The sequence below is a fragment of the Trachypithecus francoisi genome, unplaced genomic scaffold (assembly GCF_009764315.1).
Source record: "Trachypithecus francoisi isolate TF-2019V2 unplaced genomic scaffold, Tfra_2.0 Lachesis_group1, whole genome shotgun sequence".
In the NCBI taxonomy this organism is placed as follows: Eukaryota; Metazoa; Chordata; class Mammalia; order Primates; family Cercopithecidae; genus Trachypithecus; species Trachypithecus francoisi.
The window spans coordinates 98,248,325-98,269,250 of NW_022681454.1; the positions used below are offsets into that span (position 1 = coordinate 98,248,325).

At 36.2% G+C, this 20,926-nt stretch overlaps 1 protein-coding gene across 1 annotated transcript; it reads right to left on the reverse strand.

The window, feature by feature from the left end:
- Positions 1-4,120: 4,120 nt before the first annotated feature.
- On the reverse strand, positions 4,121-19,847 carry LOC117085707 (alcohol dehydrogenase 1A-like). The gene is made up of 10 exons (XM_033214876.1): positions 19,766-19,847; positions 19,373-19,569; positions 16,009-16,110; positions 15,292-15,430; positions 13,082-13,169; positions 12,765-12,984; positions 10,686-10,946; positions 8,245-8,380; positions 7,522-7,660; positions 4,121-4,740 (listed from the first exon to the last, which is right to left on the reverse strand). Exons 2-10 carry the CDS (start codon positions 19,388-19,390, stop codon positions 4,716-4,718), a joined length of 1,128 nt encoding a protein of 375 aa, XP_033070767.1. The 5' UTR covers positions 19,391-19,569; positions 19,766-19,847; the 3' UTR covers positions 4,121-4,715.
- Between the last annotated feature and the right edge of the window lie 1,079 nt (positions 19,848-20,926).

Here is a 20,926-nt window from a genome sequence, read left to right on the forward strand (position 1 = left end):
GATTATCGGATGTGTGGAGTGATTCTAGCTTTGTAATAGGAAAGACAGAAACATAGCAGAGAAAAAAGAAGTTAGAAGAAATAATTCATGAAGTGAAAAAATAGTCTTTTTACAGCTGTTATTAATACCTGCAAAGAGAAAAGATATTATATACATGAAAGAAGACTATGATATCATAAAAATCTCTTGAGAATTGAGGCCGGGCGCGGTGACTCACGCCTGTAATCCCAGCACTTTGGGAGGCCGAAGGGAGCAGATCACGAGGTCAGGAGACCGAGACCATCCCGGCTAATACGGTTGAAACCCCGTCTCTACTAAAAATACAAAAAAAAAATTGGCTGGGCGAGGTGGTGGGCGCCTGTAGTCCCAGCTACTCCGGAGGCTGAGGCCGGAAAATGGCGTGAACCAGGGAGGCGGAGCTTGCAATGAGCTGAGATCGCGCCACTGCACTCCAGCCTGGGCGACAGACAGAGACTCCGTCTCAAAAAAAGAAAAGAAAAGAAAAGAAAAAAATCCAATTATAAGCCACTTGGGAGAAAAAAGGCAAAATCCAGGACTACCCAGGTAACTCCAAAAGCTTGTTCGCATTTATCTTGCAAGTCCGAGAGCCAAAAATCTGTTTGACCTTATAATAATTTCATGTTTAATAGCGCTAAAAGTTTTCTATTAAGGCCTACGAGAATTTTCTTATATCCAGACTTATATGTCTGCCATTGATAATATCAGGTTCCTGAATAATACAGTAAGAAAAACATTTCTATGACTCAGTGAGCAATATCATCCCAAGGCTTTAGAGGTGACTGTGATAGTTTATATTATTTTGACATTTATTTGGTAAAAAATTTTTTTAAGTAATTAAAATCTCAATCACAGTACCTTTAAGTTATTTCACAATTACATATACGTGTTGGCAGCTAGAATCTTTCATTACTGTGTCTTTATAAGGTAAAAAAGTAATACAATCATAAATCTCATCATAACTGACAATATTGATGTGAAGCTCCTACAAATGATTAAAGAATGTGATTGACATTCTTGAAGAAATTGTTAAAGAAAGTTGATTGTCCTGCCTGTATTCAAGACTTTCAAAACTAGTATGTAAAGAAATTACATAATATTAGTTCAAAACAGTTATGGTTCAAAAGTTAACTTTAGTTCTTCAACTCTTCAGATCCAGGTTTCTGAGGGGAACAGCCTGTTTTATACATTTCTATGTCTTTCTTCATGCTCATATGAACCTATATACTATTAAATAGGAATTTTAACTTGTTTTGTTTTGTATTCCACAAAAATTGGATCATATAATAACACATTATTCTGTACCTTGCTTTTTATACTTTCTGATGCATCATATTAATTTCTCCAGATTTTTAGATATAATTTTTTTTTTTTTTTGGAGTGAGGATTTGCTTTGTTGCCCAAGTTGTAGTGCAATGGTGCCATCATGGCTCACTGCAACCTGTGCCTCCTGGATTCCAGTGATCCTCCCACCTCAGCCTCCCAAGTAACTGGGACTACAGTTGTGTGCCACTATGCCTGGCTAATTTTTGTGTTTTTTTGTAGAGACAGGTTTTTGCCATGTTGCCCAGGCTGGTCTCGAACTCCTGAGCTCAAGTGATCCACCTGCCTTGGCCTCCCAAAGCACTGGGGTTACAGGTGTGAGCCACCATGCCCAGTCCCCTATTTTTTTTTTATAAGATCAACTTACCATTCAAAATAGGGAGTTATCATCATTCCTTATTCTGTCAATCAGTCAGAGAGTTTAAAAATTTTTGTTTCTTCTGCAAGTAAAGCTGTAGCTTATGGCCTTGTTTCTATATTCTTATACACAATTATAATTACAGAGTCAATTCCCAAGTGTGATATTGCTTGGGGTATGCATGTTTAAAATTTTAATAAAAATCACAAATTGTTTGTCAGAAACCTATGACAATGCACATTTCCACCAACCATGTAAGCTAATAGGTAAGCAGTAATATCTCATTTTGCTTTATATTTTCTTGACCACTACCAAGGCTCAGTGCCATTTAATATGCTATTTTGCCATTTTAATTTCCTCTTCCATGAATTTCCATCATTGTTCATTTTCGTCTTCGGTAGTCTATTTTTAAATGAAAAAGCACCAGGATTTTAGAAATATCTTTTTTTGGGGTCAATCATATATATAAAAACACTTTTTCCTTGTCTATATTTTTAAATTATTTTTTAATACTAGAATTTGAAATTTTTCTCCATGCTCAGAATTTCATTTTAAATACATTCATGATATTATTGAAGTCAACCCTAGACTTTGTTTTCATATATCATAGAAGTCAAAGAATCAAAGCAATATATTCTCACAACCATGCACATTTTCTCCCTGTCTTCTTCATTCCTGTGTCTGTCACTCTCATAATCCTGTTTCAGCACCTATGAAGGCACTTCTGTGCAATACTTGATTACAGACCTAGCCAATAATTTCTACACTGGAATATATATATATATATATAATCACTTAACTATATGAACCACTTGCCCCATAGTAATTTTTTTTTCATAGTGCATGATGCAGAAGGCTCCCACATGCCACTCCCATCCCATGGGGGACTGTGCCACTCTATGACAACACTGGCAGAGCCCACCTAATGGCTCCCACGCTACCTGCTCCCCGAACCTGGAAGGAAGGAGGGTGGGAGCTGGATGTCACCTTCTGTGTCACTAGCAGGATTTGATGACCCTGCTGCGAGATGGGCATGTAGAAACCCATTTTCTGTTTCTGGATCTCACACCATCAGCATCAGTGTAAAAGCCGCAGAGCACGCAGCAACAGGTAGTGTCCCATGATGATGTTATCTTAGGGACATTCTGAAAAGTTTCTTGACCCTGAGTAACTCCTTCAGCATTTTCTTTTCTTCTTTTCTTTTCCTTTTTTTTTTTTTTTTAATGACAGAGTTTTACTCTTGTCGCCTACGCTGGAAAGCAGTGGCAAGATTTCTGCTCACTGCAACCTCCGCCTCCTGGGCTCCAGTGATTCTCCTGCCTCAGCCTCAGGAATAGCTGGGATTACAGCCACCCGCCACCATGCCTGGCTAATTTTTGCATTTTTAGGAGAGATGGGGTTTCACTATGTTGACCAGGCTGGTCTCGAACTCCTGACCTAAAGTCATCAACTGTCTTGGCCTCCCAAAGTGTTGGGATTACAGGGACACCGTGCCCCCCAACCTTCAGCATTTTTGACAAAACAACCAGATTACTCACATTACATGACCCTTCTTAGTTGGCAAAGCTCTTTCATTAACATCATCCCATTTAATCTTGGTTAAGCTGCAATGGGTTGGTTGAGTAATTTTTTCAAAACAAAGGATGAACAAGCTCAGAGAGCCTGAGGGACTTACTGAAGATCACACAGTAAATGATAAACTATTTTACTTTATGTCTAAGGTCTTTCATAATATGAAATAGAATGTAGATACTGCAACAATAGCATTTTTGGAGACAGCTACCTCCTTTACCAGGAATAATCTTTGCATGTCACATTTAGAGATGTAGCTCAAAATGCAAATCCTGCCCCTGAGAGTGGGAAAGCATTAACAAATGGGCACCACAGGTTTTTACATATTAAGAATATTAAACTAATGCTAGGATTATAGAAATGATTTTAAATCATGGTAGTTAATAGAAAAATTATAGATTGAAAACAATTTTGCAAAAATATACGTCTGTATATGTGTATATATGTATGTGTGTATATATATCTACTAGGGAAATATATTGCTTAAGGTGTTTGTGCCATTTCTCAGTTACCAATTTTTTTCTGCATTCACAGCATTTGCCACCCCATCTCTACACTTAAAGCCACCATATAGCTTTTAATTACTTCATACGCATTTTCAGTCATCATCTAAATAATCATGTATAGCCATAGACTAATACAATTTAGTCAATGAAGCACTTTCATGAGCAAAAATTACAGAAATGAGCAAATTCAAAAAGTTTTTGAACATGATTCTGGAAATAGTTCATTTTTTACAATTAGTAATTGAGCCTTTGTCATATGAAGCAAGAAATCTACTATTATTTTTAAAAATCAATTATACATCGACCATAAAGAAATAGTATAAAAGCCATAAAAACACTACCCTTTACTGTAGTAAATGTGGGACATTTTATTTGAGTTCTCAAGAAATTTCTTGTATTTAGAACTCTTGGACCTTCACTACTTGTAAATATGAGTCTATCCTTTACCTTACCATAGCTTTTACCCTAGGGATTTGGTACATTTTATTTAAAAAAGGAAAATGCCGAGAGTGAAAATTGAGATAGAGGTAGGAGACTTCAAGCACAGTGGCCCAGCAGGTGTGTGTTCAGGGCAAGTGAAGGTTCTCCTCCACTGGATTCAATGACTAAAGATTATGAAGATACCAAAAATGCAAGAAGTCACAGGAAATATTTTTCCTCAATGGCAAAGATGACACAGTAGAATGGTTAAGAAGGACGGTTTATTGGCTTCAATTTCCCAGCTGATGTTCAACACTTTATTTAGTTCTCACTTGAATTGTAAATTTTTGCTTGAAAAATAATTTCCCATCAATTTCCATTTCTTTGGAAAGCCCCCATGTGCAATTTATTGAAAACATCTCTGAAGAGCAGAATTATGATATTTCCCAGCTGTTGCTCCAGATCATGTAGGGTAGAGGAGGCTGAAGACTGCTACAAGGGAAGGCATCTGTATTGCCTCAAAGCGTCAGGACAGTACGAATACTGCAATAGGAAAGAAGAGACTTGTTAACATTTAGACAACCCACATGCTTCCATGTGAGAGTCCAAGGAGCATCTGAATTGTCTTAGTGAAAATCTGTCTGTGATCCCAACTACCCTATTTCCATCCCCATACATTTGGTTCAAGTCAAAGGAAGTTCATCTTTTTTGGTTTTCTCTTTTTTTTATTTTTATTTTTTCTCCAATCTTAATCTCACACAACATCCTGTTGTGTGAGATTATGCAATGAATATGCCTGTCATTTAGACTTCAATACTACATTCGCATCTTCAAAAAATCATTTTTGCATGCCCACATCCCTAGTATAATAAGGAATATAAAACAACACTAGATAATAACTTGCAGTAAGTTCTTACTATTTGTCACATTCTTTGTGCATTTTCTTAAACTTCAACCTAAACATCAACACTAGGAGGTAGGTTTCCATATTATTTCTGTTTTAGAGATTATAAAAACTGAGACTTAGAAAGATTTGTAACTTGCTCTAGTAGCACATCTTGTATGGAGTGTTGGGATTCAAACCCAAATACAAATTTGCAAAAATTATAAGATGATGGATAACTTGCCTGAAAGAACTGATAATTTAAGAAAGACCATGCTGGAAATTTTAAAAGACCTTTGATACAGAGATGTTTAAGGATTCTTAGAAGTAGAGAATAAAGTCGATTTGTATTAATTCTAAGATTCTTTATTCTTGTGAAGATTACAAATGGAACATTTACACTAGAACTACTGCCTCTTCTATAAACCAACTTCTCATGAGTAAATGTTTTTAGAAAATGATGGTCTTTGTGACTCTTTAATAATTTTAATTTTTAACATATATATGTATATGCATATGCATATATGAGAAAAATATATGCACATAATTCAGAGAATGCAAGACAGCAGGAAGAAGAAAGTAAAAGTAATCCATAATCCCCCAACCCAGAAATAATAATTTTCAATGTTTTCCTGAATTTCTATGAACTTTTTCTAGAAATATGTGCATGTTTTACTGTTTTTGATGAAAAGTTGAGACATTGCATATACAATATATACAATTTATATTCTTCATTAAATGAGCCTAAAATTAAATCATGAGAATTTCCCAATGAAGTCATTTCTTTTTGGTCATTTCATTCATTTCTAATAGATGACTGGAATTTATGAATTTATTTTCCTTGTGTTGAACTTTAGAATGTTTCTGAAGTTCTAACCAGTAAACATATATGTATGTTTGAATAGTTGATTATTTCTGTAGAATAGATTTCTAGAAATGGAATTGTTAGGGCAAATGATTCAGTTATTTTTTTAAGGGTTTCTGATGCATATTACCAAATTGCTTTTCCAGAAGTATGTATCAATTTCAAAGTACATGAAAGTGCCGAACTTACCTTATTCTTACCAACATTCAATATTACAATTTTAAATCTTTGCTTATTGATAGGATTAATTATATTTACATACGCATATTACTATATGACATTCTCATAAAATGAATTTAGGCATGCTTCATGACTTCTTATGTTGTTCAACACTGTCCTCTGGTTTTGTTCATCTCTATATTTGCCATCATCTTTTCAATCTTATGATGATGATCCCAATGATGATGTCAATGATAATAATAATGACAATGATAACTAACCTTTCATGACTACTGTTTTCCATATGTACACGCACTCTTGAGGGGCAGTAGAAAGTGAATAGATTTGCTAATAACAAGATCTACTTTTGAATCCTGGCTCTCCTTACTACCACTTGATGATTTTGGCAAAGTCATGTCTTCTCCGTGTCTCAGTTTCTCTTCTCTAAGATAGTGAGATAGAGACTGACATTGAGCATTGTTTGGGAATCACATGAGATAATGCAGGTAAGATACTTAGTAGAACAGCCGGTGGTCTGTGAGTGCTAGTTTCCTTCCTTCCTCAAGAATGTTGTCAGTTAAAGTATCTAGTATAATGATTGTGTGAATGCCAAAGAAACACTATTTAAAGTTGAAAATCTCATGAAAATAGGTGTGGGATAGCAGAAAAATCTCAGACTCTGGACTAGAAGACAAAGGTTAGATATAACTGCATGTTTCCAGTTGTGCCGCATGTAAATGCAGGTGACAAAATGCATTTTATTAGCTGGTTGTAACTGTTAAATATTAGAGATAGGAAATAGAATTGGCTTATTTTTCTAAGCTTCAGAGAAAATGTACGACAAACATTTAAAATAGTGCTTAGTACTCTTCTCTTTTATGATAACTTAATTGGTAGAAAAAGTTTTCTTAAGCTACAAAAGAAAAAGAAAAAAACTAGTATTATCTACCTAGAAAACAATCCCAATGTAATTCCACCTACTCCTGCAATGAAAATGTTGAGGATGTCCTGAAAATTATTTAAATATGCAGACACTTAGTGTCAGCTTTACATAGGTAGAAGGAAGAGGATTCAAAGTCACCATGTTATAATTATGGTTGTTTAAATAGACTTGTTTTTTGTGATTTTTTTTTTTTTTTTGGCAAATGTGAGTGTTCTCTTTTAAGGAAGGCTGAGTGGCTCAGATCATTTAGATTTGCAGTAATCAACATAATTTGACTTCAGCAGAATACGAAATGCAAAGCAACTGATTTTAGCTTCTCACAGTATGATCCTACAAGTGCTCCATGCAAAGACTGAACAGGTAATGGAAAACCAAGAGACTATTTTTTCTCATCCTTCCACCTTTTTCATTCTCTGCTAGACAATCCCCTGTAGTAGAAAAAAAAGCAAAACAGAAAACTAACTTAAAATCTACCTTTTCCCAGAGTGAAGCAGGTCAAAGCCTTCATTTATTTTTTCAAAAGGTAAAACATGGGTTATTAATGCATCCAGTGAAAACTTCTTAGCCATAAAATCAGCCACAAGTTTTGGGATACCTTCTTTACTCTTAAAGCCTGAAAAGAAGACAGTATCATTGTTGGATTCGACCAGGGTCAGTAGAAGAATTGAAGAGATTTTCCATATAAATGAAAGTTTAAAAAAGGTGCTTCATTCCAGACTGCTATAACTGAGGATAAGAAGAGATGGAGTACTTCAATATGCTTTTACAGTGCCTTGACATAAAAATAAAATCACAGTTAAACAAAGTTTCTTAGTTCTTTTGTCTCTCACATAGAAATAATACTACAGATGTTTATGCCCAAAGTAGAGGAGCAAATTTATCAGTTCTCTAAATTTGGGTGTAGATATGAAATATTGTTGTAGATTTCCATATTCTGCTAAAAATGTCCATGCCTTACACAGTCACAAGTACAAAAACAGATGGAGATGAAAGATCCTGGGTTATGGTTACAACAGAAAAGTTTATATCGGGACCTTCTGTCTGCATTGTTTCCATATCTAGTTGATTTGGAGACTGTAGATAGAAAAGGAATTTTAGTTTATTTTTGATTTGTTTTCAAAACCTCACCTTGTCAATTGTAGAAGTGGAGATATACTGATGTTAATGAGAATTTGGCACTTGAGCCCAACTACATACCACCATAAACAGCCCCCTTCCAGGTGCGTCCAGTCAGTAGCAGCATGGGGTTTATCGAGAGGTTCTGGGAATCAGGAGGTACCCCTACGATGACACTTGTGCCACATGCCTCATGACAACATAACAGGGAAGCCATCTGGAATAAAGTGAATATTTGGCATCTTTAACGTGGAGTCGCATAGTTCCTACTCATAATGCACAATATCATGTAATAGGCTTAGCTGGATTGTGAGTGTGTAGAGGAAAGAGATCATGTCTTTTGCTCCTTCATTCCCCTTTTTTGCATAGGATAGTGCTTTGGATTTAGGAAATGCCCAGAAAGTTTTTTTTTTTTTAATGAAAGAATGGATGAATAAATTGGAGCGCACTTAATTATTCCTAATAAAGGAATAAGGAGGCAGACATCATTATAAACATACATAAAGCATAAAATTTCATCATCACATAATTCTCAGGTGATCTGTGAGCTGGTTAATTCATTTTTCATTGATTTATTACATAGGTATTTTGAACCCAGTACTTTCAACCAGATATTTTGATGGTGAACAAGATAAACGGTTATACCACTGCAATTTGTCTCTTGTCCACTGACGGTCTCCCTCTTAAGTGGATTCCTATTCTACTGTCCATTTCTCAAATGGACATGTTTTAAATATTGTTTTATTACCTCCCCAAATACATATTGGTTTTACATTAAAATACACTGATTATTTGGAAACCTCAAGAGACAGTTCAGAAAATGTTTTCCAGGCATCTTTTGGAACACGTTCTGTAGTTAGAAAATGGTTTAGGATCCCCATAGGTATATAATGATTAGTTCTTTGATTTTGGATTCTGACCATTGGAAGACCACACATCCTCAGAACATGTGGGTGTCAGACATTTGGTATCTTGAGATAAGGTACACTCGAGTTCCACATGAGAAAACGGATGAAAATATAGAAAAAGAGCATAAGGAGAAAAGCTGTAGCCCTGGAAAAAGTTGAATTCTTTTGACATTTTATTCCTCTGTGGCATCTGTTCCAGGCCAAGGCTGCCGAGAGCTTTGATCTTAGGGTGCCCCTCCCTGTTACCCACACTGCTGGATCTTCTAGAAAACCTCAGCAATGGAAATTTGTTGGTTTCTGGAGACTTTTTGAGTAGGATTCTAGAGAATTCTGGGTAGGTGAAATATAGCTAGAGATGTGTTTCCCACTGCAAAGATGTGTTTCCCATATTTGTAACTGGTTGGAAGAAATACCATGTAATAAGCCAAAGATGATGTAAGCACTGCAAGATTAGAAATAGTATTTCATATCAATAATGCCAACTGAGGCTGGGTGTGGTGGCTCATGCCTATACTCTCAGCACTTTTGGAGGCTGAGGTAGGAGAATCACTTGAGTCCAGGGGGTTGAGGCTGCGGCGAGTTATAATTATGCCACTGCACTTCAGCCTAGGTGACAGAGTGAGACCCTGTCTCAAAAAAAAAAAAAAAAAAAACAAACAAAAGACAGCTGATATTTATTGGGAGCTTACCATATGACAGATAGCACTGTGCTAACTATATCACATGCGTTGTCTCATGTAATCTATAAGCAATGCTATGAGATGCATAGCTTTTAAACTTTGGGGGATGGTAAAGTCTATTGACTTTTCTTTTTTTTTTTCTTTTTTCTTTCCTTTTGTTTTTTGAGACGGAGTTTCACTATGTCATCCACGCTGGAGTGTAATGGCACGATCTTGGCTCACTACAGCCTCTGCCTCCTGGGTTCAAGTGATTGTCTTGCCTCAGCCTCCCGAGTAGCTGGGATTGTAGGTATGCGCTACACCACCATACCTGGCTGATTTTTGTATTTTTAGTAGAGACTGTGGACTTTTCAAAGTATTCAGTCCAACTAGTATTGGGTACTAGCTATGTGCCAGGCACTGTCCCGTTTCTGTGATAAAACACAGTGATGTCTCAAAGCAGTCAATTTCCTTAGGGCATATTTTTGTTAATAAAACAGCAGTTGGCCTAAAATTGCTCATTTCTTTTGGCCAAATACTAACATGTTAAAAATTTGGAATTTATTAAGAACATATGCAAAATTATTGAGCCTTTTTTTAAGAATGTGGGAGAAAAATAGAACATTTCAATTTGAGAACAGAATTTGTATTATTTATGTTTACTTGAACTTCCAGTTTTTAACTAAAAATTAATAAAGTAAATCTGTAATTGCTCAGTTAAGAAAAACAAGCCCTTTTCTTTTCCTCTAGAGGAAATATGACTTGAGACAGGTTTGCATAGTTGATGGAAGAAAAGATTTATCATAACAAAAATTAAACAAGCCAGGTAACAGATGATGGGAAATTTCCATTCATCATTAAAAATATCCTTTATACATAAAATATATATATTGCTGCCTAAGTGCATCTTCCAGGTTGCAGAGGCAGAAATCTAAGGGCATGTCATGGTACATACCATGGTATCAAGCCGACCGATGACTTCAAGCGAAAAATCCACACCTCCATCAGTCATTTCCTTTAGCACCTCCTGAATGGGTTTCTTGTAGTCTTGAGGGTTGATGCATTCAGTGGCACCCAACTCTTTGGCCTTTGCAAATTTGTCCTTGTTGATGTCCACCGCAATGATTCTGGCTGCTCCAGCTGCTTTACAGCCCATAACAGCAGATAGGCCGACCCCTCCCAGGCCAAACACAGCACAGGTAGAGCCTGGGGTGACCTATGTTTTCAGAAAATGCAAAAATGGATTCAGTAATGATTGTTAGAAAGTGCCTAAGCTTTATAAAGTGTCATGCCTATGTGTTTATCAAGAGCTACTCAGACTCTTCTGTCCAACCTTTTATCAAAACCTCTTCTGGCTTCAGTTGCTTTATTTTTAAATTCAAGGGGATGAACTAGTTGAGTGGTTCTCAAACTGCTGCATATTAGATTCATCTGGGGAGCTTTACAAACTCTCCCACCGTCCAGGTCACAGCCCATGTCAATTAAATGAGAATCTCTGCAGGTGGAACTCAATCCCCAGGTGACTCCAATGGGAAGGTCAGGCTGGGAACCAGGGCACCGGATGATCTTTGAAATCCAGATGGCAGTGATTACAGTCTTGAAGGGACTCTCAATTGCTGAAATCCCATGACAGTCAGCTTCAATATCTCATACATACACAAAGGCAATATTTGGAAAATAAAATAAGTGGAAAAGGCTACTCCAAGAGACTGAAAAATATTCCACTTACACCCTCTGTAATTAACGCCTTGGTTCATTTATGTTCAGTAGTTGTGACCAGTATATCCCTGCTTTAAAAATACACTCGTGAACAACACAGCAATGAAACGTTTGTCTATATGTCAATAATAAATACAATTTACTGTTATGAGTAGCCTCATCTTCTGTCTTGGGTAGGCTCTCTTTGACCACCTGCTAGCACGGATGAGGCACTGAACAAGGTACTAAGTGCTAAAGTCAGAAATTTGGAAAAGATGCCTTCTGAATTGTTTTTTGGTTGGCTAGTGATTATTTATTAAACCTAGTCTCCCACAGTCAGTCTTCATTGTGGGTGACATGCTTTCCTGTCCCGAGTAATCTCATCCTTATATTCCCTTAAGGGTATCTATTCACTCATTCATTCACCAAGTGTTATTCATACTATGGGGACAACACCATTTTCTACCTTACTTAGAAAAATACAAGACTCATGACTGTGATTTTAAAACACTAATAATTACGTATTGCGAGCTAAGATTCAGCAGGAGATTTGAAAAAGATATTTTAATCTCAGCTCTCATATTAAAAAGATATTTTAGTCTCAGTACTGAGACTTTGAGCAATTATCTTCATTACTCTGGACCTCGGTTTCATAAAATAAAGCATACTACTAGATTTTCAGCCTACTCAGATGAGGAGCCTTTAAAGAATTTCTGCTTGAAATTGACCACTTCTGAAGTATATGTGTGTGTTCATGGCAGGGGAGTTAGTTTTAGCAGTGAAATCCCATAATGAGTGAATTATGCATCACTGAAGCTTCATTACTTTCTGTGTAAGAATCCACAGAGTGGGTGAGCCTTGGTTTGGAAGTGCATCAGGTAAGGTTTTGAACTCTACTGTTGATCCTAATTCTGGGAGTAGAGGATCCATAGACTAGATGCTCCTCAAGGACAAACACTTCATTTCATTTACTTTTGCTATCTCAGAACCTAGCAGAACCTATGGTGCCTGAGGCATGTATAGGTGCTCTCTAATTGTTGAATGAATTACTAAATGAGTTCTCAGGCCTAAAATTTCATGATCTCATAAAGAGCAAATACAGAAGAGTAGTTATTGAAAATGAAATCTTTACATTTTCTTAACTCTCAACAACTTTTTAATCTGATAAACGTGAAATTTCTAGCATGTGCTCTCAATTCTTTCTGGATTGTGTTTCTATTCTTAGCCAACATTCAAAATCTACAAAAATAATCTTTGATTCTTGGGAGAAATTGCTTCCCTTTGGGTTCCTGACAGTCTGCATGTAACTGTTTTTATCATCCGTTGTTATTCTTACCTTGGCAACTTTGACTGCAGACCCATAACCAGTTGAAAATGCACAGCCAATAAGGCAGACTTTCTCCATGGGTGAGGCTGCATCAATTTTGGCTACTGCATTCTCATCCACCACCGTGTACTGGGAGAAGGTGCTGACACCGAGGAAGTGGTGAATGGACTTCCCCCTGCTGGTGAACCTGCTGGTGCCATCCTGCATGGTCCCCCGAGGATTGCTCACACTGGGCAGTGCAATACACAGACACACAAAGGCATGAGACAGGAGCATAACTAATGTGCAAACTCAATGTCAGTGGAGGGAGAGCCTCAGAAACCTACTCATTTTTCAAGCAGCAGTTTCTCTCCGGGTTTTTGCAGATTCTGCATTTTCCACACTGAGGAATAGCGAGTGGGATGACTTTATCACCTAGAGAGGGATAAAACAAATTCTTTCACAATTTCTATCCAGTATTAATAGAGCATAAACTTAAAGCTCACATGTCTTTGAAATATTAGAAACATGTGTCTTTAAAAGTCTCCAAGAAATACAGTTCAATGACAACTATGTCATTTGTCATTGCCTGCCACAGCCTCGTTTCCAGTTTGGTTTTATAAGTGCCTGAAGATTCCTAGAGAGGAAATGCAAATATGGGAAACAACATGGATTAAAAAAATTGCTTCCACTGTATTAATAGTTACTTTTATGTAGCATATCAATTTCTCCTGGAGGCTTTACAAACGTTTAATTTAATCCTTAACTATTTAAATCTTAATGTAAGCATAAATATAAATTTTAGTTGAAAGTAGGGTATAATAGTGCCACTAGATGTTGGTAAGACCTGGTTTTTGTTATAGTTTGATTTACAATAAAAATGAGAATTTTAAACTAATTCTTTTCTTTTCAAAGTGACTAGGTTTATCTTTATTATGAAATGAATGCTTTTAAAATGATCTTAGTTCTTTTTTTGAGGAAAACTATCAAAAATGGGACAAAGAACAATTCCAGAAATTTCTCTGGAAATTTCAACCCTCCACAATAAGTTAGGCACTTTTAGGACAAGAACTGACTTTGAAATGTTTTTAGCTGGTAATTTGTGAATTATCTACTTTTCCTGTTATAGTGGAGTGAGCACAGGTAAAAAGTAAGGGTGTCATTTTGTTATTAACTTATTACTAACTAATTAGTGATTATTATTTTTATTTAGTAGTTATTATTAGTAATTTAGCAGTTATTAGTTATTATTTAGTAGTTATTAATTTATTACTACTAAAGGAATTAGTAGAAGCTGAAACCCAAATTGGACAGTTCATTTAATTTTTCTGTTCACAGTTCAAATAAGTATTTGGTGAAGTGGCAGGTCCAAGCTAGTGCCTAAAGTGATTTTCTAGACTGTAATCCCAGCACTTTGGGAGACCAAGGCGGGAAGATCACGAGGTCAGGAGATCAAGACCACCCTGGCTAATATAGTGAAACCCTCTCTCTACTAAAAATACAAAAAATTAGCTGGGCATGGTGGTGGGTGCCTGTGGTCCCAGCTACTCGGGAGGCTGAGGCAGAAGAATGGCGTGAACCTGGGAGGTGGAAGTTGCAGTGAGCTGAGATTGCGCCACTGTACTCCAGCCTGGGTGACAGAGTGAGACTCCATCTCAAAATAAATAAATAAATTAAATTAAATAATAAAATAAAATGAAAGTGATTTTTTAGAATTAAACATAATTTTTATTTTTAATTACCTATGCTACCTATTCGCAAGACCAAGAAAAATGGTTGCCCCATAACATTTTGTGGGTAAAATTTATGTGAAAATGATGGTATGGAAATGTCCTAGTTATTCTCCCTTTATAATTAGTAATCTGTAAACAGTTGCATTTAAGCATGGCTAAAGGTAATAAGGCAGATATTGTTGATGGTGGGACATTTCCTTCCATGTTTCTTTCATTTCCTTTAACCTAGCCTGTTTCATTGATTCCATGCTCAGGAAGAGAGACCATGTTGGAAGAGGAAACTGGTGAAGGAGCAGCATAGGTCACCTAAGAAAAGGTCATGTTTATTCATGTTTACTCCATGAATACTCCATGTTTACTCCATGTTTACTCCACAAGTTGGAGGCTATGTAGCCTCCACCTTGTGAACTCAGCACAGAACAGTTTCTATATTTAAGTTTTTTCCCTCCTCCCGTTTCTACTTCTGTCTGGGCCCTGACAGAAGACAGTGTTCAGCAACACTAACACGGAAGTTACTAGGTTATGAATGCCACACTGGTAGGCACTGTGTCCCTTTTGATCCTCACGTATATCCAGGCTCTAATCTGGTGCCTGGCATCTAGCAGATGCTCAGTACATAATGGTTGAAGGGTAGAATACATGCGTGCCTGAAGACATACATGCTTGAGTCAGGCAGGCAGAGAGGGAAAGAGGAAACCCCTGAAGTCCTGGCTGCGTGTGACCTTCTGCAAGCCCTTTTGTCTCTCGTTGCCTCGGTTTCCTCATCCAGGCTGGGAATCCTGGGATGGTGAACCAAGCATGTTCCCTGAGTGTGAATCCTGTACCTGGTTTGACTGTAGTCACCCCTTCTCCAACACTTTCCACGATGCCGGCTGCCTCATGGCCTAAAATTACAGGAAGTGGGGTCACCAGGTTGCCACTAACCACGTGGTCATCTGTGCGACAGATTCCTACAGCCACCATCTACAGAATAAAGAGAAGATGTTCAGATTCAGAAAAGATTGTAACTAGATAAATTTAACATACCCAGATTCCTGAAATTGTGCTTCTAAAATGTATTCAAAGGTTTTGCTATACTCCCTACTATTCCTAAATATGAAAGATTCGGTTTATCCTCAAGGTTATTCAGTCTAAAACCCGTCTCTACCTTCCTTTCTTGAATTAAACAATTCAGAATAATCTGAAATATTTAAGTCATATACAAGAATGCACGCTTTAAAAAACATAAGTAGAAATAGCAAAGTAACACATGGAAAATAATGTTAATTGATTTTGAAGTCTTGATAAATATCCTTTGGAATTTTTTTCTGTACAAACATATAAATTCTTTTGTATTTTACTGGAATTATACTGTATGTACTCTTTGATCACTTTTTAAACATTTAAAATTTAAATTTTACCTTTCCTTGACAACAAATGTAATTTTATTTTCTGGATGATCATGTAAGATATGCCTCTTAGCGGATTTTTTGATGTTTCCATTTTAATAGTCTCTGAATTTCTTAAATGTAAAATGAAATACAAATGGAAAAATACTTCACCTTAATGCGAACTTCATAAGCCTTAGGAGGTGCAACCTCCACATCCTCAATGGAAAAGGGTTTGTTTACCTCCCATAGCACAGCTGCTTTGCATTTGATTACCTAGAAAATCAAACAGAGAGATGGTGACAGGGTTTTCCCACTCTTGAAGTCAGAAATTGTGTCTTTTCATCTTTGTACATGTAATATTGGGTCCCATGTCTGGTACCTAACAAGTGCTCCATGGAAATGAAGTACTCTGGTTTATAAAGAGAATAAAAGTATTTTTTTAAAAAGCAATAACATAAGGAAAGATAAACAAAGTATAATAAGACATTGAGAAAAACGGAATATATTTATTTAGGCCATTCTTATGTTGTTGTATTTTTCTCTGAAGGTGTTTATTCCTGATATTTCCTAATGCTGTCCTGAAAATGCTTGTTTACCCACAACTATAGGCTGATACATGAAGTTAGAAGTCACCTTTATTTTGCTGACAGAGTCAGTGTCTGTTTACATAAAATAAACTGCTTTCTTGCTCAATTTTCTGCTTAGGCCAAAAGGATCTGACTCTATAAGAACAGTTCTACGGGTTTACCTTCCTATGTACGATGATATTTCTTTCTCTCTCTATTTGCTTATTGTCCTCTTTTAATTTTCTCTCTCCACCACTTCTGTGTGCTACTTGTTTCCTACTCATTTGAAACTTAGCTTTGGCAGCCTGTTTTGTAATCTAATTTATGTGTAGAGACTCCTTCCAGCTTAGATTTGAGCCAAATATTATAGAGATTAGAGTTGGTGGTGTGTGTGTGTGTGCGCGCACATGTGTATGTGTATAGACTCAGACCCACACATGTATATTTTAAAACTGGAGAAACAGTGTGTTTGAATTTCTGTCTAGCAGAGCTTGTCCATAGATGTTCTTAAAAATAAAGTTCAGCATATATTTCTAGTGCTTGGCAGTATACTGTAAAACCCATCTTCATTGTGGTAAAGCATGTATAGTTTGCAGAGCCCTTTCTAGAAAGAATCAACATAATTGCAAATATAATTTAAAAATTCAATTGAGATTTATTTTTCTGCCAATTTATTTCATTATTTATTTGCCAAATTTTTCAACTTTGTAGGATGTTCAACATGGTCAATGCCAAAATAAATATCAGAATATTTAGACAGAAGGTACTAATAGTAGGAAGTTTCTTATTATCAGGTGCTTATGATGTGACAGGCACATACATTGTGGCCTGTGCTGGGTAAATTACATGCATTATTTTTATTTTTATTTTAAAATTTATCCATTGATTGGTTTTTAATTTCAATAGTTTTTGGGGTTCAGGTGGTTTTTGGTTACACGGATAAGTTCCTTAGTGGTGATTTCTGAGATTTTGGTGCACCCCTCACCCGAGCAGTGTAAACTGAACCCAATATGTAGTCTTTTATCTCTCATTCCCCCTATTGCCCTTTTCCCTCAGTCCCCAAAGTCCATTATATCATTCTTATCCTTTATGTCCTCACAGTTTAGCTATCACTTTTAAGTGAGAACATTGGATATTTGGTGTTCCATTGCTGAGTTACTTCACTTAGAATAATGGCCTCCAGCTCCATCCAAGTTGCTGCAAAGGCCATTATTTCGTCTGTTTTACAGCTGAGTAGTATTCCGTGGTGTACATGTACCACATTTTCTTTATCCACTTGTTAGTTGATGGGCATTTAGGTTGATTCCATATTTTTGCAATTGCAAATTGTGCTGCTATAAATGATGCGCATTATTTTTAAACCTGACAAGGCTGCTACCAGGACAGTACTATTGAATTACTGGCTTATTTTACAGCTGAAATAATTGAGGATCAAATGACTCAGTGATTGAATAATTTTCCCAAAGTCTGAAAGCCAGCTGTACAGAGAATAACAATTAATCTAGCCTCACATTTTCAGTATTCTGTGATGTTAAAAAGTTAGCAAAAAGTTAAATAGCAATAATAATAATAGTGGCTAATATTTATTTAAATATTAATATTTAATAGTGGCTAATTTTAATCCTGTACCAGATATGATTCTAAGTGCTTTACAGTATTTATTTAATTCTCAAAACTACTTCATGAGATAGATGTTAGTGTTGTCACCATTTAGCATTTGAGGGAAATAAAATGCAGGACGGGTAAACACAAATGAAATGCTGTCAAAAAGCTAAGTTATTGATGTTGCACCCAAGAGGGGAGGATTGTCCATTTCAACAGTTATTATTTTCATTAATATAGTTGGTTTATACTTTTGCTCTATGAACTTATTATTTCTTTTAAGTTGAGTTTGGTAAATTTGAATTTTCTTTTTTAGTAATTTTCTATTAGGAATGTAAATATTAATTAGTAATCAATGGAAGTAAAGTGAGGTGGAATAAGAGCAGTAACAATGGGCTATTGGTGATTTCCAACTGGTCTTATTGATATGAGCCTGTTTGTCACACAACGTAGAGAGAAGCCTCAGAACCTTTAAATTGAATTATCATGGTGAGATATTTTACTGTGTGGTACACTCCTAACACAACAAACGACTGGAAATACTTGCACAGGTTTATGTAATTAAATAATTAAAAAATATCAATTGATTATATTGAATGACCACATGCACCTGTAAACACATTGAACAAATAAGCGCAAATTTATAGAAGAAAAAAACAAATATCTGTATTCCTAGTGGTAAGTGATTCAAATTGTATTATTATTCAAATTGTATTATTAATTTTCTGTGAAACCATATTAACTTTTAAATGGGGAAGATACTGTTCCATAGGATTTTTGTGGAAATTCCCTGAATTGTATCATAATGGACCCCTTTTAATCAGAATTTGCATGCTGATGTCTTGCTTAACCTTGATGATTCTAAGGCTGTGAGATCAAAGAGCATTCTGTAAGATATTTTATAGTAAGGTTGAGGGATATTTCAGTCTTCTGAATCAAATTCCTCTCATCAAACTTCTATCAGATAACTTTCTTGTGTTCATAAAAATATGAATACAAATAACACATTTGAATTATGGTATCTTATTATAAAGATAACTTGTGATTAAAGACTTTTCTAACTTTAGATTTACAAATCAGTCATGATTAGTTTGGAATAAACTATCATATTTGCAAATTTATTTAATGTAGGAAATAAAGACTTAATAGATACAGGTTTTATACATTCCTGTTAACGATGTTTAAGAATAGCTTATTTCCACTGCAGTTCAGTATACATTACATATTGAGGTGTATATTGCATATCATATTTCAGTGTATCATTTCTAATTTAGATAATAATTTTAAATTATTCTTCAAATACTGTATTCCTTTCTTTGTTATATTGATGAGAATATATTACCAAGAGTAATATATTTTTTGCTTACTTTTCCTGCTGTGCTCATGTTGTTTCTGTCTTCTCTGCAGACCAGGAGACTGGTGAGTCTTTGTGGATTTCTTCTCTGCTTGAGTGCATAAAGCAGATATATTGCACAGACGTTTATTTTGTTGCTTGTGTAACATCCAATTCCAATTCCACACGTGACCGATGTCTTTAAGCCACACCCATTGGATTATTCTCAGACTGTCAAAACAAAGAAAAGGGTACTGAACCAGCCATCAAAATATTGACTTCCAAATTCCAGATAAGATTTTGTTTTCATTAGGTTAAATATTAAGTTAAAGTGATAAATTGTAATCACTTTCTCTTTTCCTCACTCTCCCCCCAGCCTCTGGAATTCCTTGTTTCTCTTCTCTCACTCCCACATTGGTCCTTTTACCTTGTATTCCCTTTGTCTGCACTAAGCTGTAATTTTGAATCCACATGGGGCAGCTAGGAAGGAAGAGGAGTAAGGAAACAGGAAAAACGAAGTAGAGCAGAGAGAGCACCCTCGTTGTCTTTACAGCAGAGAATCAGACTCCCAGTTAGTCACAGCAAAGGGGATCACTGCGCCTGGCAATTCTGCTTGACTCAAAACTAGTAAGTATGGACTGAACCCCTCCCTGTGTCAGGCACTAAGTTGGGTCCAGTGGAGTAGCAGTGATGAATTCAAGACATGACCTTTGCCTGTGCCAAGAGATAGTATGGGGCAACAGTGATGGCATGGCTTTTGGGACCAGGCCAACCCCATTCCGTACTTGTTCTGTGTGCTTGGACTTATTATTTCACTGAATTTTTTTTGCCTTAGTTTCCTTATCTGTAAGATGAAGATGAATAATAGCATCATTTTAAAGGACTGTTTAGTGAATAAAGGAAATAATCCATGTAAAACACTCATCATGGAGTTTGGCAGATAGGAGTACCCTCCAAAATGTTAGCTGCAATTATTATTCATAAAAGGAAGTTCACGATTTATGGGGAAAAGACACACAGGCAAGCAAGTCTACATATCAGCCTGGCTGGGAAGTGCCCTATCACAGGGATGAGTTAGTGCTTTGGGAACAGAGACAGAAGTGCTATTCAGAATGAAGGACTCGGGAGGCATTGTAGAGGAACAGGCATTTGAGGTAGATTTTAAATAATTGTGAGAAATGGAGCAAAATCCTCACTGGATCATTTCCATTGCCCTTTTATTAATGTAACAAGTATCCTTATGACTTTCCAAGAATAGGAGTTTGATTTTTCTTTTATTCACACTTGGAGGCATCATAAAACTACACAGGCAACTATTTAATTAGATATAGTCTGTCAATATGAACATGTTAGCATAAAGGACATATTTCTCTAAAATTGCCAAGGGAACACTTCAGTAAGCTTTAGTTATGTAGGCACTGAGACTCACACCAAGACCGAGAAACATTCACCCAATAGAAAAGCAAAGGAGTTCCTATGATTTCAGTTGCTTCTCATTTGGAAAGGTATGAGGGAAAGGAGATAGCCCCGGATAACCTGGCTTTAGCCTTCTCATCCAACTATTTCTCCCCATTCTCCAATACAAGGC